The following is a 26,226-nucleotide window of genomic DNA, read 5'->3' on the forward strand; positions in this document are numbered from 1 at the left end:
GACACCGTTGAAATATGATTAAGATTTATGGAATTAAAATTTATGCAAGGTCCTAATTAATTTTAATTTAATTAATTAATTATTTTTTTTTTTTTTTTTTTTAAAAGATTTATGCAAGGGAGAAAGTACAAGCATGCAAATACGACCTACTCATACAATACTAGATGCAGTAGCATGTGAAGATACTCTACTCATACGTATATTAATACGAATAGGCAAGGTTGTATCATCAATAAATACTTCGATACGTACTGGAAAATACACATCAGTAATACGTATATGTAGACAAATAGGTAGATATATATTTCGTATATGTATATCTACAATAACAGGCAAATTGTAATCACTCATACGTATATAGATACATTAGCATGCGAAGATACTATACGTACGTGGATAGATACGACAATGCAAAACCGTAAACTAAACATGCAACGTATTATACCTAAACTAAAATACGACTCTTGTATTGCATAATAATTCGATTCCGTCAATACTCATTGAGATTGCAAGTGTCATATAGAGAGCAGCTTCACCCCGTAGGGTTTAGAAACAACTTACCCAACTCAGATTTTAACCCTCGTTGGAATGTTCTCTTCTTTTTTGAGAAAATCGACTTATTAAACAAGACCGTGTACTTATACGTAGATAAATACTAAACATGCAACAATAGACACTTATACGTATAGATAAAGATAGCCATGCAAAATAGTACCTTTTGTATGTATAAGTGGGTATGAATTACATATTAATATATATATATATATATATATATATATATATATATATATATATATATATATATATATATATATATATATATATATATATATATATATATATATTTAGACGATATTAATATTATTCATGCATATTTCGAGCCTAATACATAAATAATAATCCATAAACTAGTACATAATAACTACATACATGGTATTCATGCAAAAACAGTATAAAATTTGGAACCTATAACGTCCCGCAAGTCCGCCAAAGAAATGAAACAGATGTTTCAACCCGTCGACGTCTTTAATCCCAAAAGATATTTGAATTATTTGTTACAGGTCCAGAGAGTTAGGCCTAGTAATGGAACAAGATTTCACAGTGGATGCTGGAGATGAAACAGAAGTACCAACAGAGACTAAATACCAGACGCTGAAGTTCAACCAAATGGGCGCGCGTCGATGTCAGCGACGCCAAGAAGAGTCTTCCGCAATCAGCCCAAATTTTCACAACAATCTTATTTTAGTGTAGTATAGATTCTGTTCTAAGTCCTAACATTTTGTTCCTATAAGTGCAACCAAAAATTCAAACTCGGATCAGTAGCGAAATGCGGGATTTTTTTTTTTTTTTTTTTTTTTTTTTTAAAACAGTGAAAATGAAAAAACGATGGATAGGAATGAGAGTGAGGGTTTCCCATTGGAGCAATTCCAGCTTGTAATGGAAGGTCTTTTGGTCCTTAGGATGGCAACGACGCCATTTTGATGTTCACTTTTTTCTTATGTTAGAGATTTGATTCTCTAATTTGACAAAGTGCGAATACAAAGATTTTTTTTCTTACTCACGATATTCGTGTGTATAAATTTGAGTAGGGATTTTAAACCATCGTAAGTCTAAGACAACTTACAACTTGTTTTTACTCTTTTAGGAAACTAGTGAGTAAGTTTTAAACTATGGTTGAATTGATACTAACTATTTGGTTTCTTTTAATGCAAAAAAATAAAAACTTTAAGTTACGTAAACATGCAACTAAAACAAAGATAAAAATTGACTTCTAGATAGGTGTGGAGAGTTAATTCTCCTCATGTGAAGATAACCTCTATTGTATGATTTTAGGTTCTTGCATCTTAACCTTCCTAGAACTCATAGACAAGTCCTAATAAAGATTAACTTGATCCCTAACACTATGACTCATTTCTAAGATCATATTGCTAGTATGTAGAACCAAAGCAATGATTTATCTCTAAGATCATCACCTTGATTCCTAACTAGACTCTACACCAACTACCATTTTGGGATAGGATGTAGGTCTAATTGTTCTTCCTAAACAACTTACTAAAATCACATCACAAAGATTATCTCTCACATGAGCATCATTAACCCCCCACAAAGGGAAGGCTTTAGCTCATGATCTTAAGGATATAAATGAAAGAAGCAAATAGATATGTAAATGGGAAAGAAAAAGAAGAAGAATAATAAAGGAACTCAATTGCATTAAGAAGTTTAGATTTTTTTCTAGAATAAGAACACAAAAAGTTCTACCATTAAAACTATTACAAGCTTTTTCATAAAAACTTCAAACTAAAACTACTCCTACTCCTATTAAGGAACTAAAAAAAATAATGTATGATAAAGGAAAAGAAGTCAAGGGAGTAAATGGAGTGCATCATCCCCTTGTTTTGTTTTTTTCCTTTCATTTAGAATTCTCCCCCTCATCCCATGTGAAAACACACACACACATTTAATTTACTTTATCCACCAAATTAAAACAAAGTGACACATTGTTTTTTTTTCCACTATTAACACCTAATATTATTAATTACATGCAAGGTGTCAACTCTGCACCAATAATTTGACACTTTTGTCTTGACATGCTCCATGATTGATGACTCATCTCTTCTTGTGGGCCTGAAAGGTGGGTCCATGTACTATGTCCATTAGTGGGTCCGGACGTCGATTTCTGCAATTTCTGGCCTAAGGTAGAGCTAGTTGTGTTGATCATCTGGGCAGCTTACTTGCTGAAATTAGAGTCCAGGTTAACAAGATATGAGCTCCGAAAGTTTACGCTTTTCTTTACATAGTCCCGTTTTGACTCGATTCTGTCATGTTTGAGTCCCCACTTTTGATCCGTCTCTATTAAGCTTCACATGGCTGATTTGAAAGAATTCATATATATATCGCTTCTCGTTGTTTTTAACGGAGTTTAACCAATATTTTTATGTTTCTCACAAGACGCAAAAGAAATCACGAAAATATACTTATTTCATGATTATTAAACACATAATTAACCAAATTTATATGTCTCAATGAGATTTAATATTACAGTTTTTGGTGCTTATCAACAACCTTTCTCACAATATTTGGTCCCCATGGTTCTTTGTTATTTGCGATTTAGGTGGGGGTGTACTGGGCTTTTTTTTTGGATTTCGCTATTTGGGCTTGGACTTGATGTTGCCCAATCCAATTCGTGTGGTGCCCAATACATGAATCTTAAATATAATCAATGGCTTAGAAAGAAGCCCTCAAAGTGTATCCCGTTACAATTACCTTTCAAACTTGTATAAATCATAAACGAATTTCGCTAAGTTTAGAAATTATATATCCGATATATGTGAAAAACCCACGATAACTACTGTACAAGCTGAGCGAAAACATTTCGACTAATAAACCCCAAAAAAAGAAGCGTGTGTTGCTCTTCTCTCTATTTCAGTCTCCCTTACTCACTGTCCCCCTACCCCAAAATGGCCAGAACCCGTTTGGAATCAAGTCAAGAAGAAAACAAACAGAACCCCCCCTCAGTAAATGAAGAAGAAGAAGAAGAAGAAAACGAAGAAGAAGCGGTGAGACTAAAAACCCTAGCAGAAGAAAAATACAGACGCCTCAAACTAAAATCTGCCCTAAAACTCGCCAAAAAGTCCCAACGCCTCTGCCCCAATCTCCCCGGCATTTCAGACATGGTGACGTCATTACAAATTCTCCACATCTACTCAAAATCCTCCTCCACGTCATCTCCTCCAGCCTGGTACGATATTCTTAACGTTGAACCATTTTCACACATTAATTCCATTAAAAAACAGTATAAAAAACTTGCTTTAATTCTACACCCGGATAAAAACACTTGCATTGCTTCTGAAGAAGTTTTTAAACGCGTTTCCGAAGCTTTTCAAGTTTTGAATGATAAGATTAGGAGGAAAGAGTACGATTTGAGACTCAGGATTGCGCTGCAGTCGTGTACTACTACGGTTGAGTCTGACGTGGTGCCTGTGGTGGAGACTTTTTGGACTGCTTGTTCTACTTGTCGTTTGTTTCATCAGTTTGAGAGGAGGTATATTGGACATACTTTGATGTGCCCGAGTTGTAATAAGAGTTTTGTAGCTGAAGAAGTTGTTGTCGAGGAGGAGGAGGAGGATGATGATGGGGTTGAACGAAATGAAGGAGCTACTGGTTCTGTTCAGAATAAGGGGAATGAACAGGTGAAAAGATCGGTAAGGCTGTCTGTGAAGCGGAAGATTGATGGTAATGAGGATGCTGGGGTTACGGAAGAGGAACTGAGGTTTAATTTGAGGTCACGGTCGAGGAAAGTGGAAGAGGTAACTGAAATGACATTGGCGGAAATGCAATTGGAAGCGAAGCGAAGGTTGCTTGAAGAGAAGAAGAAAAAAGTGGAGGAGATGAAGAGGAGGGAGAAAGAGGAGAAACACAAGGATGATAAGGCCAAGAGGGTGAAAGAAAGGGAGAGGGAAAAGGTGAAGCAACGAAAGAAGGGGGTTGTGGCAAGTCTTGAGGAAAATGGTGAGTTGGAAGTAATGGTTGTGGAGGATTCGGATTTTTATGATTTTGACAAGGATAGGACAGAATACTGTTTCAAGAAAGCTCAAATTTGGGCTGTGTATGATGACGATGATGGTATGCCTCGTCATTACGGTTTGATCGATCAAGTTGAGTCACTAAATCCTTTTCTGGTAAAAATGAGTTGGTTGGATATGGAGAATAATGGGGATGAGAGGTTAATTTGTTGGGAGAAGGCGGGATTCCATATTTCTTGTGGACGGTTTAAGGTTTCTAGGAAGATTGATGTCGATTCTGTCAATGTGTTCTCTCATCTTGTGCAATGTGAAAGAGTTGCAAGAGAGGTTTATTGGATTTACCCCAGAAAGGGTTCAATCTGGGCTCTTTATAAGGAGAAGGGTTTGAATGGAGAGGAGGGAAACCAAATCCTAAGGGAAACACGAAGTTATGACATAGCCATATCTCTCACGAGTTATAGTGAGATGCATGGACTGAGCATGGCATACCTTGAGAAGGTTGATGGGTTCAAGACTGTATTTAAGAGACAAGAGGTTGGGTGTCACGCTGTTAGATGGCTTGAAAAGGATCATTTTCGATTGTTTTCACATCAGATTCCTGCAAAGAAACTCTCGGGGACAGAAGCCCGAGACCTTCCAAAAGATTGTTGGGAGCTTGATCCTGCTTCACTTCCTGCAGATATGCTTAGTCTTGTGTGGGAGAGATGACCAGGTTGCTACACGTTATTATGTTCTGGAGACACCTTTGTTTCATGGGATTTGTGCTAGATATGGATCAAGTTTGGAGTCCACATAATCTTCTATTGTCATGTAAGTTTATTATGAATTTAGTTAACTCATATTACTCATTGTAATTTTACTTGATTTCAGTTCATATATATCTATGTTTATCTACTTGTCGGTTTTTAGAGAAATATATAAATGTTATTCAGTTATTCTATATCTGCTATGCATAACAGAAGTATAATTTTTAATACCTCATTAAATTACTTTTTCCATGTGGCCTGCGTGTGCATAGTGCAGATGCACAGGGCAGTATATATATATATATATATATATATATATATATATGCATATGCTTGTTGCTTTTGTCATTGTTAGAGCTGAATGGTAGAATCTAGTGTACAACTAGCTATAGATAGCTGGAATACTAGTAGTAATGTCGACTTACTTGGTGTCCAAGTCATCACCATTTCACTTGACAGAATTTGTAAACCAAGGAAGAGCGTGAATATTGATCTACCGTGGAGTAAATGATGATGATTGGAAGTACAAAAATAACAAAATCATCGTAGTAAAAATTTCCAATTAAGGGTGAACCATGACCTAAATACCCTATTATCACATGTGCAAAAAACAAAAAAAACCCAAAAAAAATGAATAATCTCATCAGAGTGTTGCTTTTTATTGGAGATCCGGCCATTCTCTAGTCTTGCAAAGCAGTATCACCAATGAGAGGAAGAAAACTAGCAAACTTACATGAAAAAATTTCTTCACCGCCGGTTACCGGAATCCGGTGACAATAAAACGTTATACTCTAGGTTTGAATCCTAAAGATCTGATACCAAGTAGAAGCCTTAATGTTTGATATAATAAACTTGGATGATTTTACATATGGACTCATTCTCATTAAATTAGGTCTCCAACCTAAAATTAAAACCTACCCAATGTGGGACTAACACACATCTTGCATTCTACTAATACTCATACTTCTGAACAAGATGAGTAATATTGGTTGCATTCCTTATCTCAATGCCATGAAGGTCTCCTACACTGTTATACTTCAAAATGAGTCTAATTAGAGCTTTGTAGAAGAGAATAAAGGGATGATGGATCCTCTCCTCTCAGCTCCCTTTGTTTATATATTGAAAGGGGGTTGTATTTAAGCAGGAATTTGGAGGAAATGTAAGTTTAGCATTGTTATATCATCTTCCTTCATGGTGAAGAGAATTCAATTTTCAGATCAATGAAGCCCTATGCGCCCCTCATTGTATCACCTTTTTCCTTCGCAGTAAAATTGCGGAGTTCACTCTTCAAAGTAATCCTCACATTGATCATTTTTTTTTGTGCTAATGGCCCCTCCTCTGTTCAGCTTATGCTGCAATGGACTCCAGTTTTCCTTTTATTTTCGAATCAATTCTCTCAAACACCTTTTTTCTTTTTGAATAAGTTTTGGGTTTAAGGTAGATCCTTACATGTCTCGTTAAATCATAGAAGTTTTACATACCTTCCCTAAGAAGTCATTACATAACATCAAATTCTAAGGCTATAAGCCTAACACTAATGAATCTATTGAAAGGACAATATTACTGTAGAAGTGCTTCCCTTTCTCGTACATCCCTCATCTCTTCCACATACATTCCTTCCATGTATTGTTTCACCAAGGCTGGGTGATGTTTCCAAATGTGCACTTGGGCCTTCTCAAACTCTAAAAAATAGTACCACAATCAACTGTAACGTCTCAAATTCCCTAGCATCGCATCCGGCCGGTCTGGAATACCAAAGAAATGAAACAAACGACTCCTTGAATTTCCTAGGCTAATAAGAAACTTGAAGGAGTAGCCTAACAGTACTTACGAGAGTGAGATTAATAAACAAGATGCCAAAGTCTAAATTCTAATCATATAACAAAGAGTTTAAGGTCTCAAAAAAATTAAGTAAAAGTTTAAAAATTTAGAAACCCCAAAAAGAAGAAACAACTCCAAAGCTTACATCTCCAAAATAGTTACACGGGTTTCTAATCTTCCAAAATAACAAAATAGACAAAAAATAGATGAGGCAGGGACCCTTTGTGCATCTATAAGTGGGCATTGTGTGAACTATTCGAGGATCACTTGAAAAATTAAGGGACGGCATTGACAAGGCGAGCAAGTAAAAGTACCAACAAATCGTTGAGAATAATTGGAATAAGTATTGAAAAGAATGAAATTGTAGAATCAAATACATATTACAGAGTAGTCTCTTATAATATTAGGATGCATTCAAAAGAAAATTTAAACAAGAAGTTACACACAAATATTAAAAATCACTGAGGACTGCAAATTATATAGTTAACACATTATCAAGAGGTGAAACAGGTTCTTCACCAAACGCTCAAGGCGTAGGGCCGCCATGTTTAGATGTGGGGGTTTCAACCGTGGTAGGGCGGATTCTACTGCCATTCCAATCAACATGGTCGAAAGTGACACTCTCGTTAAAGTAGTGCCACTTTAGTGACAATGAAGACCTTACGGCTAAAAATCATAGAGTATGTATCTAATTTATACATATTATAGTCAATTTCGCTGTGATTCACAATATCGACAAGAAGAATAACGAGGCCTAATGTAACAAACTGTAAAATAGACATCGACTCACAGTTAGCAGGGTATCATTACATGCATCACTGTACACCATGTCTGACATTTAAACATCTAGACAGTAGACACCTTTATATAACCATGCATAGTTAAACGTATATTATACCAGTGTCATAATAGAATACGTATTCACCCATGATCCGCAAGCGCTAGCCATGCCAAACTAATAGTCAACTGGCCCTCCAAATCTGGAGTTAGTGTTACCCGAGCATTAACGCGACTACCTGTGTTGCATGGGTACGGGACGGAGTGTCTGGTTTGGACATGGGTACGACGATTTGGACACGGCGAGATCTGACAATTAGGGTCTGTTTTGCTTGTGTCCGGGTGTCCGTGTCCGTACCCGTGTCCGCGTACGCGATACAGAGGAAATTAGGGCGTACCCATGCAACAGAGGCGACTACCTATACCAACATAAGAACCATGTAGATACATGCTTTTGACTATTTTAATTAGGTAGGAGATTGTCTAAACTCTTAATCAATTGAGTTAATGTCTGACACTCTGACATACCCATTTCGTCCTATATACACCAATGGTAGAAAATGACATTTTGATATAGTATTCGTCACCAAGAGACTGCACCACAGACTATTGAGATGAAGGCATCATAGATTATTGAGATCGAAGGTATGTTAAATAGGATTAATAGCTAATTCGAAATTAATTACATCCGAAGCACAATCTAGAAATAGGACACAAACTTCAAGCAATTAATCACCAAGCATCACAAAAGATAACTATGAATCTTTGTATAGAATAAATTGAGGAATCCAAATTAATTATATGTTACATTCATTCCTCTCGTTCTCAAAATTCAACGTACCTTATGCAAAAAGATGTGGACGCTTCGCTCGAATGTGGGGCTCTTTCTCCCATGGCGCCTTGTGTTTACTGTGATTATTCCATACTTCTCAAAGGATTCTTCGGTTGTGCAGCGTATGTTCCTTCCGATCGGTGATTCGTACAGGAACCTCCTCATAAGTTGTATCAGGCTGCTTGTCGTCTCTCAAGTGCATCCTCAACATCGACACATAAAGAAAATATCATGAATCCCTGTGAGCCTCTCAGGTAGCTTTAAATTGTATGCAACTGGTCATATATTGTCCAACTAGACATAAAAGTTCAACAAATTTCGGTGCCAACTTGCCTTTCTTACCGAAGCGCTAAACGCTCTTCACGGGCGAGACCCTTAGCAGTACACAATCACCCCTTCGAAACTCCGAAATCTCTGGGGTACTGGGGTCTATTGGTGTAACTCTTTTGTCGACTTCGAGTTGTGCGAATCCACGAATCAGAGATGTTACAGTCATTGTTTGGCAATGGAATCTTGCTGATTACTAACTTCAGCTTGGCTTGTAGTAGATGGAAAAATGTTGTCTTTGAAGATCTCAAACTCTTTTTCACTACTAAACTCATCGCCAATAGGATCTGAGTAATCCTCTCCACTTGTATTCACAAGAGCTTCATACATATGATGGTTTTGGTTATGAAGAACAGGTGGACATTCAAGGAGATTTTTTAGGCTTCCATAACAATTGCACATTTTCCTATTGTAGTATCAATAGGTTGATCATCAGAAATTACTACTGGGGAATTGGAAACACGCTTCTGGCTTCCCTTTTAAAGAAGTATCAGTTCTAGAGTGGTTCTTCAGTCTTCTATTAGCAGGAGTTGTAATCCTCTCAGATGAAGTGCTTTCTACACTTTTGGAGCCCTAGGGGCATGGAGTAACCATAGCTCTATGACTAACTGTCCTGGCACCAGGAAGTGAAGGTCTAGTTGCAATAGGAGTTGTTGCCTTGGCTTCCCCTGGAGTTGAAAGCTTACCAAACTACTGACCTAAATGCAAAAGGTGTAGCTAACACCAAAGGTTGAGGATTAACAACTGCAGTAGGTGTAGTTGCTTGCCCTTTGGTTCGTAAAGCAGAAATATTGTTGCTCGTCTCCATCAATCTATCAGAATCGATAATATCATGGGCGGTTTGAGTGGTTGTGTTCTTGATGACCCATGTAGATGTAACCTTGTTAGGACACTTAGGTATTGCCAAACCTGTTACAGCGAGTGCAAGCTGGAGACCTAGGGGACTCCCCTACTGTTACAATCTTTCCCCCAATGTTAAACCTTCAAAGAAGGATACATATCATGAACTTTCACCTCTACATGCAGCTTCCTTTGTCTACAAATCTGACGAATAACCTCAATTGTTTTTTGTAATCTTGCATTCCACATTCTTTTCTGCGGTGAATCAAGTCGCAGTTGAGACATGATGGTAAGTCTGACCAGCCCCTAATATCCCCTAATGTACTCCAGAATTGGGACCTATGACATTACCCACTAGGACCATAAACCTGCTGTGAACAGCCACAAGAAACCATCCCTGCGGCTTTTACACAACAGGGCAATAAAGCCCGTTTCAGCACGTTCAGAACTTTGCTGGCATCCCCAATCCCCACCCAAGCCACAATTATACCAGCAGATTTTCGTATTGAAGGAATACAGTCTCATTGCCAATGGCTATCCCAAAGTGCCCCAACAGTTTCCTGGTTAAGCAGTCTCCTGAATAATTAAAATATCTGGCCCTGTGTTACTTCTGTAACAACTATTTGGGACACTAAACCACACAAGGGAGAAGAAAATGCGACCAGTTCTCAAGTGAGTTGTTGTTTACTTCCTTCTCTGTTGGTTCTCAGTCCTAACTTTTTATCACCTCTTCATCATGATGTTGGCATGCTAGAACTTTTTACTGCTTATCCCATCAAGTGTAGTTGAATTCTATAATTTTTAGGTTACTATGGCGCATCATCATATATATTGTTAATATATTCTATTAAATTTGGTTTCTATATGAAGGTAATCTCAACTCATTGTTTGTATTTGAAGATAGTTCATTTTTACGTCACTGAATATTTTTTGTTGAGGTTTGCAATCCATGTTGCGCCTTTACAATTTCAATTGTTTCCTGGGTTGAATTTGTGGAAATACCAATCATCCTTATTAATTTGTTTCGTAGGTGTTTTACTAAATGTTCAAAGAAAAGTAATAATGGCTCCAAGACCCCAGTCTCTACTAATATATGGCATAGCTAAAGAATTATTACATTATCAATGGCCCTTTGCTAGGAAATTTATCAGCAATTGGTTTCCTTATTTTTTCGTTTCTTTTTGTTATTTTTTCGTTTCGATTTTCAGTGTTTGTAAGTAGAACTTCACACCGGGTCATCTTGGAGCATGTACTTTATTAAGATTTTCATCTTTATATTCTTTCCCCTTTGCATGTAATTTTGGTAAGAAGTGGCCGGTTTCTGACACGTTGACACTTCCCATTAGTACCAAGCCACCCTCTTAACTATATGCTTGAAAATTTGGCACTTCAAAGGGGAAAACCCCCTTACTTTCTATTTCTCTCTCTGTGTTTGTTTTATATTTATCCATAGGATTTTGTTCTCAATCTCGTTTGATCTCTTAAACATTCGATCTCCTTTGATCTCTTAAACATTTACCAAGTCTCGGGATTGACTTGGTAACAAAAAGAAATGAATTAAGAATCTCTCCCATTTTTTCTTTTAGTATTTGTTTTTTATTTACCCTGTAGGATGAATTAACAATCTCCTGCATCTATAGTTAGCTAGGTGTCGACTGCATTACACTACAACTTGGAAAGTGGCATATGGATTGGTATGATATTTAGCCTCTAGAGCCATAGCAGTTTATATCTATTATAATAAAACACAATGGATAGACAAAGGGTGGTGGGGATTTTGTGGGGATCTGAGTTAGATGGGGGACACGTGTATGGTCTATAGTGTTTTGAAGTAGCTTTGAGTAGTCTTCATGTATTAAAATATTATGAAAATATGCTGATTAATTAAATGACTTGTAACTCTTTTGATGCCTTTACTCCATTAAATGTGCTAATAAGGGGTTTAGGGTTCTGATAAATAACTGTGGGCTTCCAACTGATTGAATGGGCTTCTAACTCATTAGCGAAAAAATAATAATAATGAAACGGATGACGGGCATGAGATTTCTCTACTGAATTTGTTGTAAGGGTTTTATGTGTTGGTCAAACCGTCCTTTCAATTGCCTGGTTTCAACCTTTTCACTTTCAAGTTTCAACACCGTTCAAATTCCGATATCACTCCATCTCCAGCATTCGGGGATACTGTTAGGTCAAGATGAAATGGCCACACCCTTGCCATATTAAATGACCAAGATCCATGTAATTCTCAATAACACCTTCATTATTCTAAAAATAGTAACTAAAAAATAAATAAAAAAACAATCATGCAGGTCTCAAACTACAAAATGTGGTTAAGAAAAGACTTTCCATGCGGCCAAATTGGTGAACTGTTCACTTTATATAGTTTATCCTTTAGGTCCAGACTTCCACTTTCCATCCATAGTCTCTGGTGTATTAAAACAAAAACACTCACATAAAGGTTCCATAAAGTTCCTTCTAATCGACTCTTCTACTTCTATAATAACTGAAACTCTTTCGTCTCTTGAACTCCCAATCTATACCATAGTTAAAGTTTGAGTTCAGGTGCCACTGGAGAGGAGTTGTGGCTTGATTAAAGTAATCGAGTAGGCACGAAATCTCATGCAATGGCTTCCTCTCCTAAATCCTTCTTCAAGGTAACTGCTTTTTATTTTTTTCCTTATTTCTAGAGCTTCATATTAGGTTTTGATTATAGCACGTTTGTTTATTTCTAATTACTCAACTTTCTCTTGTTGCTCATTTGCTCCCATCAAATTTAGATTAAGAAAAGCTAGCATTATACAAGAACTTTTGCGTTCTATACAAATTTGGCTATGTTTCATTGAATTGGTATAGTTGTAGCAACTAAGTTTCACAAATGAAAAAATCAAAACCAATAAAATATTGTCATTTTTTTCTTATTTGCATTAGTATGCATGTAGCAAATAGTATTCTTTCCACTTTGTTTGTTGCTACTATTTTCTTTCCTCATTTAATGATAAACAAAAACAATTTACTCAATTGGTAATGCATATTTCGTAGTTGTTTCTAACTAGGAGTGAACCGATTTCTTCCAAATAATTTTTTATTTAACGTCTACGAGTATATCTAATTGTTGGATTTTGGGTTTTTCGCTGAAGGTCATTCTGTCATTGTTCTACTCTAAGCATTGAATCACAACCTTAAAGTTTTAAGTTGGAATGGGTTTGGAATTCTCTTTCATTTGTTAATATAGCTTCTAATTTCAGTTTATTGTGTAAGATGTTTGCAAGTCATTAACAGTAACAGGCAGTTGTTGAATGCTTGACATTTTCTTGAGCTCTTAGACGTTATCGTAGCTTTGGTTGTCCCACCTAAAAATTAATGATAGAGTTTCATTAGTTTTGATCAGGCAGTTTGTTTCCTATGCTACTGTTGTTAGTTAGTGTATATAGAGCTTATTGGTAATTATAACTATAACCTGTTTCTTTTGATAATACCATAACAGTAGCAAATGTGATAATGTTTACTCTAGCATTTAAAATTTATATCTTACTAATCAATTTAAATTTTCTAATATGTTTTAGCTTTTATCACTAATTTAAGCAGCTATCGAAGCTTACAGAAGAACCAAAGGCACGACTTATCATATGACTAGAGGTTGTTAAAAAGTCTTACAGTGATTTGAAACAAGATCCACACAAGCCACAACAAGTAAAGTGAGTTTATTTTCCCTATAAATGCAACTGACATTGTTGTGCACAGATTTCTTTTCAAGTATTCTCAATAGCATTTAAAATATGTAGTTAGTGAGTTAAATGGTTTTCCTAAAGTGATTTGAAGGGTTTCATTTGAAATTAAAGACTCTGATAAATGGTACAATAAATATTTGAAACTCTTGGTTCGAGAAGAAATGACCATATACTATATCTATTATCTATTGCGGTGTAGATCAGTGAAGATTCTCATGTCGAAGTGGATTTGGGCTTGGATTGACTTTATTAGAAAATGAATAACTGCCTCTTACAAGTGCGGTTAATAAGTGTTGTATTAAGTTCTTATTACTGTTGTATTTCAGCCTTTGTAATGCTCTTTTCTTCCTCTCTCTCAAAACCTCTGTAATAATAAGTTTCAGCACCACCAGCTGACCAGCTCATTTGTTAGTGAGAAGAAACGTCTCATCCATTTAATTTGTCATATAGCTTCATTTTTGGCCGCTTGAAGCTTTCGTCTCCTCAAATTTCTTAAGCCACTCTTTTCATTATTCGAGTCGATGTCTCTTCCAGTTACTTCCATAAGGCTTAAGTGTTTTTTGTTAAAGGCAAGTATGTTTTTTAACTTCTCTGATCAAATTTATTTTATTCTTGATTGATTCCAGAATGTTAGATATTTGAATCAATATCGAAGACTATAATCTAGAGATTGAACTATATTGTATTTCTTATTTAAACCCTTAAATTCAATGGTTATTACAGGCTCTTTTTCACAATTCATTGTTTGTTTGTTTGTTTGTTTCAGGCCAGTATTACAACCCCATGTGGTGATTTGTGTTTCTATGTTTCTCACTTCTATAGGATATTAGGATTTTAATTTTTTACTGCCCTATTCATTTGTGTGTAGATTGGCGTGTTCATTTACTGGTGGGAGACGGCTTTGGCCTCAAGACCAGGTAATTTCCATTCTTCTTTTATGGTTATATTCCCCGTTTGAGTGGAGATTGTCGAGTGGCGGTTAGTTGTCTTGGTATTGGTACCGTTATTTAAGTTGATTAGTTTATATGTAAAAGTGAGATTTACAAATATACCTTAAAAATCTTATTTGTTGCCACTGGGAATTGGCACAAAATGATAAATTCGGTCTAAATAGGGAGCCATCAAAACTCAATTAATAAGTTACACAAACCTTAATCAACAGTTATGGTCACATTGACTAATTTGTTAGAATGTAATTATATGGTACCAAGATAATACATACGATAGTAGGATTGGTGAAAAAGCCAAAAATTCCTTTTTCTTTTATAACCCTGACTCGGCAATCTCTCTCCCCAACACTTTGCACAAAACTACTTGCTGTGGCCATCTCCCAGAAGGTACAACTTTTGAATTTGTTTTTAAAACACTATTTCTGTCATGATTTCTGTGCTGACATTTCTTCCTCATTTGTGTTTATTTTCTCATAGTGTATTTGAAGGCAGCATAGTCAAACTAAGATGCTACAAAAACATTTATGTCATGCGGAACTCTGTTTCGAACCTGGTACACTTCTTCTCATCTCCTTCATGATCGAATTAATTAGAGCTACCCTATTTATTATTGTAAAATCCATCTTAGTTATGATTATTACGATCATATTTTTGAAATTTGTTAGAAAAATATTTCTACTCATTTTTCTCTGACAAATCTGTAGTCAATTTTGGTCATTTAATCAGTAATTGGGTTTATCACATTCCATTTTTCTTTGTAATGGAATTTGGTTTTGTTTCCACTGGTTTTGTTACGTTATATGGATCTGAAACTATGGGCTTCGTGTTAAAAAAGTTTAATACAAACGTAAAAGGTTTGTTGCACATAATATTTTTTGTATTATGGATAAGCTTATGTAGTTTGATAGCAAATATATGTACCAAGAGTTTACCTAGATTGAATTCCAATAACCATTTGGTTTTCATAACGAATAGTGCGTGCGGGTATTATGTGTCACTAATGAGTTAGTAAGAATCCTTATTGAGTTACCAAGAGTTCAACAAGGAGGAGCCTTAAATTTTCAAAAACTCTCTGTACATTGTGAAACTCCCAATCCATGTAGCTTGGAGCAGATGATTGGCTCCATAAATAAAAGTATATTAGAGCCGCCAAAGTGTATAATGGTGGTAGAAAGTAGGTAAAATACCAGGAATAAAAGCTTCAAGCAGTTCATTGGTATATAATGGTTGGCTCTGCGACAGGGTTTTCTGAAATTTTAGAGCACCAGCTCTTTTCCTCTCATGCATGAGGCCAAAGTCATGAACAATTTTAGGCAAACTAAATCTTTGTCAATTTGGGGTGGTTATAGAATGGAAAGAAGAGAACAGTTTGTTGTGTGTTTCTAATATTAAATAAACTTTAAAGATATATTGTTGAATTCCAGAAAGGATGTGTTTGCCACTTATTTGCCTCTTAACTCAAGAAGCATGTGCGAAAGTGTGGGCAAGCACTCTGTCAACAAATTCTCATGTGTCTCCCTTTCAGTTTTAGTAGAGTAGTAGGTTTATTTGGATCTCCAGCCACACTATTTTAAAAGCAAGGTAGTGCGTTGACATTTATGTTGCACTTAATATATATAATCTCATATTAGAGCGTAAGGGCCTTTTTTTGAAATTCTCTCAACTCTGTTGTGGTTTCTATCTCTTACGTCCTTCATAAGAAACCCCAAAATTCAATGACGGTGAAAAATACAATATTCAAACTTGATGATTTGCATCCAACAAATATAAGATTTGTACTTGGTGATTCATATATACTTTACATAATGGCACTTTTGATGTTGACTTTGTTGTTGATTTCGTTTCAAATTTGTGTCATATACAGTAACAAACTAAAATTGATAATCTGTAGGCACGTGTGTGCGTGGATAATTATGTTGTGCTACCATTGTTGCTCGAGGAAGGTTAGGTAATGTATATGTTTTTGTCTCCATTATCATTTTGGATAATCTCATTTTTGTGAACTGTTTTAATGATTCTTATCTTCATATGATATATTTCATCTATTTCAATTTGATCTGATGGCTGCTAATGCTTACCAACATGTACTTAGGGTGCTTATGAGTAACCATAGTATGTGTTCTTGCATTTCATTGTTCTTGCTATTTCATTGTTTTCTTACATAGCCTAATTTGTTAGGCAGTGAAGAGCATAGTATATGTTCAAATAAATAAGCAACTCCTCAAGAGGCAAGAGACGCGACGCTAAAGTTGTCGGTGGTAAGCTAATAAATAGCTCAGTTGATACCTAGCACACATGCTTATTTTAGTTCATACAAGATTTATGAGATGATGTCATTATTTGATCAAATTTACGATCCAATGAACTCACTGGTTTCACTTGATGAGATAGTTTCCTGATCTTGCTGTATTGTTTCTTGGGATGGACATTAAATATGTAAATGGTGTGCTAAGTATTAATTATTGCCACTTTCTTACTGTAGAATGGCATAGCTTTGAAAAGTATAAAAGTTGAAGGCATAGATTTGACATAGATCTGCTTAATGGTTTAGGATGTCTTGGTTTTACTAAATGAACAATATCTTTAGGAAATAGATTATAGATAGCTACTTACAAATCAAATGTTTGTGGGTTCTACACCTCAGCTTCTTTTTGTCAAGACTCAAGACAGATAACTTCTAGGCTTCGATTTTCCGCAAAATACAACAAAAATTATATTTACATTCAATTCACTCAGTATGTGTTAAAGTTTTTCCTTAAACTGAGAATTGACAGATGCTCCAAGAAAGGCTTCTAAGTTGAGACAAATGCATTAGTTGTATTTTATTGAGGAGACAAATGCATTAGTTTGATACTAGAGTTAAAAATACATGCACCCGCAAAATTACTGATTTATTAGTGTAGAAAAAGTGAGTTAGAATCAATTTCTTCTCACTACCTACATGTGCATTCGAGTCACCAGAGAGTGATCCTTCCACTTTTCAAACTTAAGACTATTACTATAAATACACAATCATCCTACCATCAGGTGGAAAATGACGCAGACCGCGGCACCAGATGAGACTGCTGAATGCTACAGTTCCTCCTTAAAATTTTTTTTCCTACTTTTTGTTCAAGTGAAGAAGAACGTCTCCTAAATTTTACTATTTATAATATTAATTAGGTTAATTCGTTAATTGATCTCTGCTTCTCACAACTCTCCCTAGGGAAAACTATTAGTGTTGATTTAAAGACTATCTTTGGATTTCAGAGAGGGGTGCAGTGGCTGATCAAACTCGGACTTCGCATGAGAAGGCCTTGGATAAAATCCGCACGTGGTATACCTCGACACCGAAAATTAGCACTCACATGGAATTTATTTTCATTGTGGTTTTCTCCTAATTTGTGTTGTAGCTAGATTTTGTTGTTGCACTATTTGTGAAAATTTATTCTTTTGTGAATGTTGAGCATTGCTTGGACTGCACATATAGTTAGACTGCATTGGAATTTAACTGCTCTAGCTTGGAGTTTTTATGAGCACAAGCTACATTAGGCATGCTTGGATGGAGGTAGTACGGAGCAAAAGCTTTGGAAGACACACTCCTTCCAGAATATCTGAACGGTAGTTATTTTGATCACCTGGCACACCCACATACCCAGATTGGTCTTCCATGGACTTTTCTCCTCATTATGGGGTTCTCTTAATCTGCCTGCTAGGTTATGTTGTTACACTATTTTTATTTATTTTTCTTCTTTTTTGGTAAATGTTGAGGATTGCAAACTGGTAGTGGTGGGAGGTACTTTGATTCAATTGACGGCGCTGATTTTGCACTTGCAATGAAAGTCGTGGATTCAAGTTCAAATCCAGAGCTGAGGAACCGTTATTCACTAGCACACCACACACTGCAAGAGAACTTTCCAGTTCAATCTTATCTGGTTGGGTGAAAGTGGCGCAGGCCAAAAGCTTACGCATCACATTCCCTTTATGTCTGTTTTTAATGTCTAAATTTCTAACTATAATGGATGCAAGATGAAGTTGTTGTTAGAAAATAATTTTAACTTGTGAGATTGAAACATCAATTTTTAGCTGTCTTCATGTGTTGTATGCAAAACATGATATGTACATGTAAGTACGTTAATCTTATCAATTTATTTACTTTTTTTAATCTATTTACTTTTTCAGCTTTTTGTCATATAATAGGATTTGAAAGAGTCATGTATACCTGTGCAGGACTTCTTAATTTTATTCACAATAATAACTTTTCTTTTGCATTAGTTATTTAATTAAGTGACAAACTGCTAGAGACACAAGAAAAAAAATATATACTCTAGCAATATTAGAAAAATGAAGATTGAACATGAGATTAGAAAAACATCGACATCCAAATGTAGAGCCATCTATGTCGTGCTGAATTATGCAGTGTTACTTGCAAATGGTTGATCCAGTCCATTAGATAGGTTTAAACCAAGCTTCTAAGCCAACAATCCGGATCCTAATTGAGATTTGTCTATAGTAAAGTAAATAAGGATTGAAGCGCGAGATGCTTACGACACTGATTGAGTTTTTTCTTCATATATTGGAGAAGAGACGGTGAAGTAATCATATGATGGTGTTGGATCTATTATGTGTGAATGTACTCAAAGCATAGCTTATTTGTTGAAGCATGGTATTGACATTGTGTTGCATGGGAAAAGATTATTTGAAATTTACAAATTGGAATTGATACGGTAGAGTCAGGCTATCCTATTCAATTTGTAAGTTTTCGGCCAGTTTTTTTGTTCTTCAAGAGTTCAAGAGATGTTGCAAGTTGGAGTTGATTCCCAGTTTTTCTTTTGAGTACTTCTGGTGGACTATAAATAATAATCAATCCAGTCTTTAATGTTAACAAGAAGAATGATTTGATCAGTGGTTTATAAATAACACCTTTTTTGGTTATATTTGTTATTTTATTCTATTATTTATCTTCATTAGCTTATATGAATATTGCAGCATTTTATTGTTCATATAACCATATTATCACTTAAAATTATAGCGAGCAAAAGAGGGTAAATAATTAGAAAAAAAATAATGATTTCATTTTTTCCAATATGTTGTTTAAAACTTTTCTACTTAATGATTCCCAAGCATGCTAAGAAGATGGTACAATTAGTAGGCAATTACAAGTAAATTAAATAAGATGCACACTAGCATTGAACGCCTAAAAGGCGTGCATATTTGCTAAATAATCATGGACACTAAGCTTAAATTATATTTGTAGGTCTCCATTGCTTCACATTTGTTAACTGAAGATGGACATTAGAGTTGATTAAGGCATACATGAGAGAATACAAATTCTTTTGCACACGATTTTTCAAAATGATCGACTTTTAACAATATTGTTCAATTTCAAAAATATTTGTGATTCTATATCTTTGTGATTCTAAATCCTTGGAATTTGAGCTTAAAGACTCTTATTTGGACATACAGTTTCTCCATGATAACTCTATAATAGAATAGATTCAACTGGCTTAACCATCTTACAACATTTTTGTCATTTGTAAGAGCAATTATAATTGTGTATATATATAAAGTAACACGACCTTAGAATTCAAACATAACTCCCATGGTCTGAAATTTTGTTGTGCTAAACACAAGTCAAGATTGGAAAACACAGTGAAGAAAATGTCTCAATAGAACCAGAATGTTTGTGTGGTTTTCCTAACAATTCACAATGCATAAAGAGCATCGATTAAGTGCTATTTGAAATTGTAAGAGATTAATAAAGATTTCTGGGTAAGTTATGACTTCATGTAAAACACTAACGAATGACATTAATCATTAGTCATGTGCTATCCATTAGTGAGATTATAATTAATGTAATTGCTGTCAACGTGTAGCAGCATTGTAAAAGAAAATGTGTACAAATTCCCACATAGACCACCCATTTTAAAATACTTAGATAGATGTAAAACACCAACAACGTAATAAGCACCTCATAACCAACCATGCCATAGGCACAGGTAATACCTAGTATATATATATACGGGGTATTACCCGTGCCTACGGCATGGTTGGTTATGAGGTGCTTATATATATATATATATACGGGGTTGATTATAGTAACTCCAAAGTTTCTCTACTCCTAAAAGTGGACTTACAAGATGAATTGTGGGCTAATTTTTTGTGGAGATAAATATACCTCACATGATGGAGAACACCCCCACACAAAAAATTAGCTCAATTGAATATGCTTAACTTTGTCAAAAGTTGTTACAAAATTAAAAAAAAAAAAATCAGACTCAGTTTTTTTTTTTAAATGCTGCAATAGTAGGTGAGATGGGTCGGGTTCACAAATGTATAGGTGGAGTCAGACTCAACAGCAACAATTAAAGCATTTCAAACCAATTCAGTGCACTGAAAAGTAAAAGCAGACTGGGAAAGGATCAAAGGGAAGGCATCTATAGTTCTAACAGGCAGATGGAGGGAGGCAAATTTGGGAGCAAACTTGTGTGCAAAGAAAGGAACAACAATATCAAAAGGCCAGAAGCATTAATGGTGGGAGACTAAACCTAGTTTTGTTCATAGGGTAGAGAATCAACACTCTTCTTATTTCAGATTCATTTCTTAAAAACACGTATGTTAGGGTGGCTCACAAAATGTAAATTGTATTTCTGTTTTTTGCTATCTAATACAATTATCCTTAAGCAAAAAAAAAAAAAAAAAAATTGGGAAGAAAGATGGGGGTGTAGGAGAAGTGTAATGGCCGTTTTATAGCTGTTGAAAAAAATATACCCATTAAAAAGTATGTATGTTGGTAGATTCTAGACACCATGTGGCTGTAGATGAGTCGTACGGCATGGTTGGCTAACAAAACCCACCTTTTACCATTGGGGTTGGGGTTGGGGTTTTTGGGTTATAATAATCAGACTTAAGTGGAAAGTCATATATGTAACATGTCCATAAACGGACAGTTCGTTTAAGAGAAAGTCTGTCCAACTCAAAACAAATTTGTAATAAGTAAAGAGGCCCAATAACTTATATACTGTTAATGTTTGGGACACCTCCCCCCCCCCCCAACGTGTGGCACTACTTTTGCCTAACACGTGGACAAACATGCTTGGGTGAAATGGAGTAAACGAGCCATGTGAGGGAGTAAGGGAGTAATATTCACATCCAATGAATATCAAACATGTGTCCAACACAAACAGAGCTACCAACCGACCTCAAATCCTCGCCCTTCGAGCTCACTTCATAGTGACTAGACTCAGGCAAGCGACTTATGCAACTTGTGCCCAGAGCAATGTCACCACCAACCGATCTCGTGTACTCATCCTACGAGCTCGCTTCAAAGTCACTCGAGTAGAGTAGACGATCTCGCATAGAGGCGATCTCCTCAATACTCACTCTCCCCATCCCACAACGGCTCGTAACGTATATCTTTATTACTGCCATCAAGATCGGAGCTTCAGGCACGCATCACAGTAAATATCCATAACTCGCCATCATGGCTCGCAAGTGACCTGAAGATCTAAACCTGACCTAACACGGGAGAGCAGGAGGCGCGGGCACCTTGCCTATATAGAGAGGATGAGGAACTACGTCTGACCTGATTCAAGTTGGACCCCAGGGAGAGAACTTGATACGTAGGCAGTTCATCCATATTCAAACATCATCTCCTTCATTTTCTTGCATCTGTAAGGTTAAACCAAATACAACCTTTACAGGCCCTTTGGGCCAAATACGATAGCATGCTCTTATACCATATTAAACTTTGGAGCGTCCAACTCGAATTGAAACCAATCAGCAATGAGTTGAGAGTCCTGGGAACTTTAACATATACTACAAGGCTAAGCATCCTATGAAGAACTATACTGAACATCTTAGAAGTAACTTTGAGTTTTCTCGGCTGCAATGTTGGACTAGTCCTACATAATTAACTAGGACACACTTTATACCTTAATAAGTGCACTTGGGTAAGTAACTAATTATTCATACCAGAATGTATAAGTGAGTGTGAGAGACTAGATATTTTGGTATGAGGTCCTGCAAACAGTTGTAGAAAAGACGCGTAGAACTAGGATGAAGTAGCCAATATAATCTAGAATTACTATTCATTAAATGGGAGAGAACATGCACTAACTAATATTTTGAATATAAAATCCATTACTTAATATGCCACTTAGTCCAATATAGTGGACCAAAATCCTGCACTGGTACCAAAAAGAAGATTTTGAGTATTTTGATAAGACATACGACAAAATAAAACTAAACAAACAACAACCCGACTCTTAAACGGACTAGTCCGTTTACGGACATGTGTCTTTAACAGCTTATATAGTGTCATGAACAACTTATATTGTGTCTTGAACAACTTTTTTAATTTACGCTTATTAACTTTTTAATTTATGCTTATATATGACACTATATAAGTTGTGCAAGACATTATATAAGCTGCGCAAGACACTATATAACATGTCCGTACGTAAACGGACGTTCATTTAAGAGCTGGGCTGTTTTTCTCCAGGTACAATCATATACAAATGAGATCTTAATTCGTTTGGTAATAAAACTTCCTCTATGACCTCTATCCCTCCCCTATTTAAAAGAGTAGAAGGAGAAAACTTCAGCACGCTTTTTATTTTTATTATAGTGTTCTCATGGACATCTCATTAAAACATCATTAATTGGTGTATTAAAAATCAGAAAACATAAAGGGAGAAGTAGTACCTAACATGTGATGATGAAGTGTATGATCTTCAATCATCAAATAATATTGCTAAAAAGGAAACAAGGAGATACTTGGTTGAACTCCTTAAATATCTAAATGCATACTCGATCTCTTATCCTGCACACACACCATTCATTCATTCATTCAACAAGTATCTCTTCTACAAACACACAAAAGAACACCAAGCCACTCTGTACTGTATCAAATTCAATATCGTAAGAACAAATAAGGAAGCCCAACTAAGATAACATAATCAAGAAACCATATTACCACTTAATTAAAACACTTTATAAGCACATATGAAAAGAATAACAAATTCATATTCGTTGTCTTTAAAAAATATAACCTTTTATTCATCTTTGGCGTTTCAATACACAAATTAGACTATAATTATTCGGAGTATTACTAATTATGAGTGGAATTCTATAACGACCCACCCCCATCCTACTATATCGATACTGTCCCCACTTAGTCATTGTAGATATCCGACAGTGTGGGGTTTTCAAACTTTGGACAACAGTTTCCCAGGAGGTCACCCATCCTTAGACTACTCCTATCCGAGCACGCTTAACTATGGAGTTCTCACCAACCCTACAGCCAAACGATCTAGAAAAGGCCTCGATGCTAGGATTTGGTGGATCAATTACTTATAGCCAAGATCTTTAGACAACTACTTAAGCGAAATGGGATCACACCATGGTGCAACTGATAAGTGCTCAAAAAGTGCAATTTAACCCTCAATTATGCCTCTTGTTTAGCCATCTTAGTGGACTAATAGTATTTGTAAGTTATGTTTTATGATTCTACAGGTGAAAAAGAGAGTTTTGTGGAATATTAGAGAAAAAGGGGTAAAACGAAGCAATTCAGAGCATTAAGGATCACATGGGAAGCCCGTGGACAATCATGGAGAAGGCCAAGGAATTAACGCTATTAAAGATGCGAATTGGAACTATTTCAAAGCCTATTTGGAAGCCTAAGGCTAAAAGATTCGTTGCTTGGACCAAAGCCCGCAAAAGATGATAGAATGATAGAGCAGAAGAGACAAATTAGACTTCCACGTCTGGGACGCATGGATCGCGCGTCTAGACGCATTGCTCGAGTCTGAGATGCATAGATCGTGCGTCCAAACGCATGGAACAACACTGTAGCCAATTCCTTATCAGTTTTGGAGACGAAGTTGGACTCTGAAAGAAGTCTATTTGTATTAGTAAACAAATGGCGGTTTGGAATGCTTCTTGAACTCATTGTAACCCCTATAAATAGAGGACCTAAGTACCTCATGTAATTTGCCAATTCACTTATACTCTTGTCTCCAAAACTTGAAGCAGAGAGAGATTAATAATAAAATATTCGGTTTTAACTAGCTGAGTCTTAATAAATTAGTCTTTCTAGACTTATATTTTTCAATTCTTCTTCTTCTCGTTCTTCGTGTTCTTCCTTCTTTATGGAAGACTAATCTTCTCCTTCAAGGGAGGAGATGGAGCCGGTGCTTAAGATTTAATGATTATTCTGGTTCATGGTGTTCTTCAATCAGGTTAGTTATTTATGTTTTTAGTTATTAGTCTCATTGCCCACACCAGGGGATGGAAGTATAGATTAAGGTTTTTATTTATTGCAATCGAATATCATGCTAGTTTAGGGTTTTATTTATTGCAATTGAATATTTGCTAGTGACATGCTTTTATTTATTGCAATTGAATATAATGCTAGAATAGGGTTTTATTTATTGTAATTGAATATTATACTATTATTCTCTACTTTTTTTTCTAGTTGTGTAGTGTTTTAGAGTAAGAAAAATATTCCTTGTGTTTGCCTTAGATGGTGATTCATTGAATAGCTGCCCAAGCTCACATAAAAGAAAAGAAGATACTAGTAACATGAACATTGGAACAACCTTAAGTAGAGTAAATTGTTAACGATGTTTCGTCCAAGAGGGCATCATCACTCACTCGATTGTCTAATTGTAGTCTACTTGTGATAACAACCATGAAGCAAAAGATCATTGAATCAAAAGTATTGGTGGATTCTAATCTCTTGAATTCCTTCTCTTATAAATTCTCAATAGTTTAGTTTAGTTTAGTTAGTTTAGTTTAGTTTAGTTTAGCATTAGAATCTACAATATTTATAATCATAGTTTTTAATCCCTCAAACCCCCTTTCCATTTCTGTCCTTCATATAAATATACACTTAAAAGTGGAACGATACCCTACTCATCCTTTACTTATTGAGGGATAATTAGGTTTTGATACGCTTCTATTTGTTCAACGAACATCATCCATCTATATCATTTATCTACATCATCCACATACCATCTCATCTACACAAAAAAAAGAGGCAAGGTCAAATGCAATTAATATATTCTTTATGGAAGGCTAATATTCTCTTTCAAGAGATTAGAATCCACCGATACCTTTGATTCAATGACCTTTTGCTTCATGATTGTTCTCACAAGTAGACTACAATTAGGCAATCGAGGGAGTGTCGATGCCCTCTTGGACGAAACATCATTAACGAATAATTCTACTCAAGATTGTTCTTATGTTTATGCTATTAATATCTTCTTTCCTTTTATGTGAGCTTGGGCAGCTATTCAATGAATCACCATCTAAGGCAAACACAATGAATACTTCCCTTACTCTAAAACACTACACAACTAGAAGAAAAGTAGAGAATAATAGTATAATATTCAATTACAATAAATAAAATTCTAGCATTATATTCAATTGCAATAAATAAAAGCATGTCACTAGAAAATATTCAATTGCTATAAATAAAACCATAAACTAGCATGATATTCGATTGCAATAAATAAAAACCTTAATCTATACTTCCATCTCCTGGTCTGGGTAATGGAACTAATAACTAAAAACATAAAGAACTAACCTGATTGAAGAACACCATGAACCATAAACTAGCATGATATTCGATTGCAATAAATAAAAACCTTAATATATATTTCCATCTCCTGGTCTGGGTAATGGAACTAATAACTAAAA

The 26,226-nt window shown here is 35.5% G+C and overlaps 1 protein-coding gene across 21 annotated transcripts; it reads left to right on the forward strand.

The window, feature by feature from the left end:
• The first annotated feature begins 3,363 nt into the window (after positions 1-3,363).
• On the forward strand, positions 3,364-18,688 carry LOC147525102 (DNAJ heat shock N-terminal domain-containing protein). Of its 21 annotated transcripts, none has more exons than XM_086605370.1 (7): positions 3,364-5,333; positions 13,452-13,561; positions 14,463-14,511; positions 15,022-15,097; positions 16,436-16,802; positions 17,794-17,860; positions 18,295-18,688. In XM_086605370.1, the coding sequence occupies exon 1, from the start codon at positions 3,459-3,461 to the stop codon at positions 5,229-5,231; it is 1,773 nt and encodes a 590-aa protein (XP_086461496.1). In that variant the 5' UTR covers positions 3,364-3,458; the 3' UTR covers positions 5,232-5,333; positions 13,452-13,561; positions 14,463-14,511; positions 15,022-15,097; positions 16,436-16,802; positions 17,794-17,860; positions 18,295-18,688. The 21 variants fall into 21 exon arrangements, with proteins under 21 accessions (XP_086461496.1, XP_086461504.1, XP_086461444.1 ...); XM_086605378.1 differs by having other exon boundaries at positions 18,311-18,688; XM_086605318.1 differs by having other exon boundaries at positions 16,436-16,492; positions 16,723-16,802; positions 17,794-18,688.
• The last annotated feature ends 7,538 nt before the right edge of the window (positions 18,689-26,226 follow it).

Source organism: Coptis chinensis, chromosome 1 (assembly GCF_015680905.1).
Source record: "Coptis chinensis isolate HL-2020 chromosome 1, ASM1568090v1, whole genome shotgun sequence".
Classification (NCBI taxonomy): Eukaryota; Viridiplantae; Streptophyta; class Magnoliopsida; order Ranunculales; family Ranunculaceae; genus Coptis; species Coptis chinensis.

Excerpts from the sequence above, each read along its gene's own strand:
- LOC147525102 (XM_086605325.1), top strand. The coding sequence starts at position 3,459 with ATGGCCAGAACCCGTTTGGAATCAAGTCAAGAAGAAAACAAACAGAAC.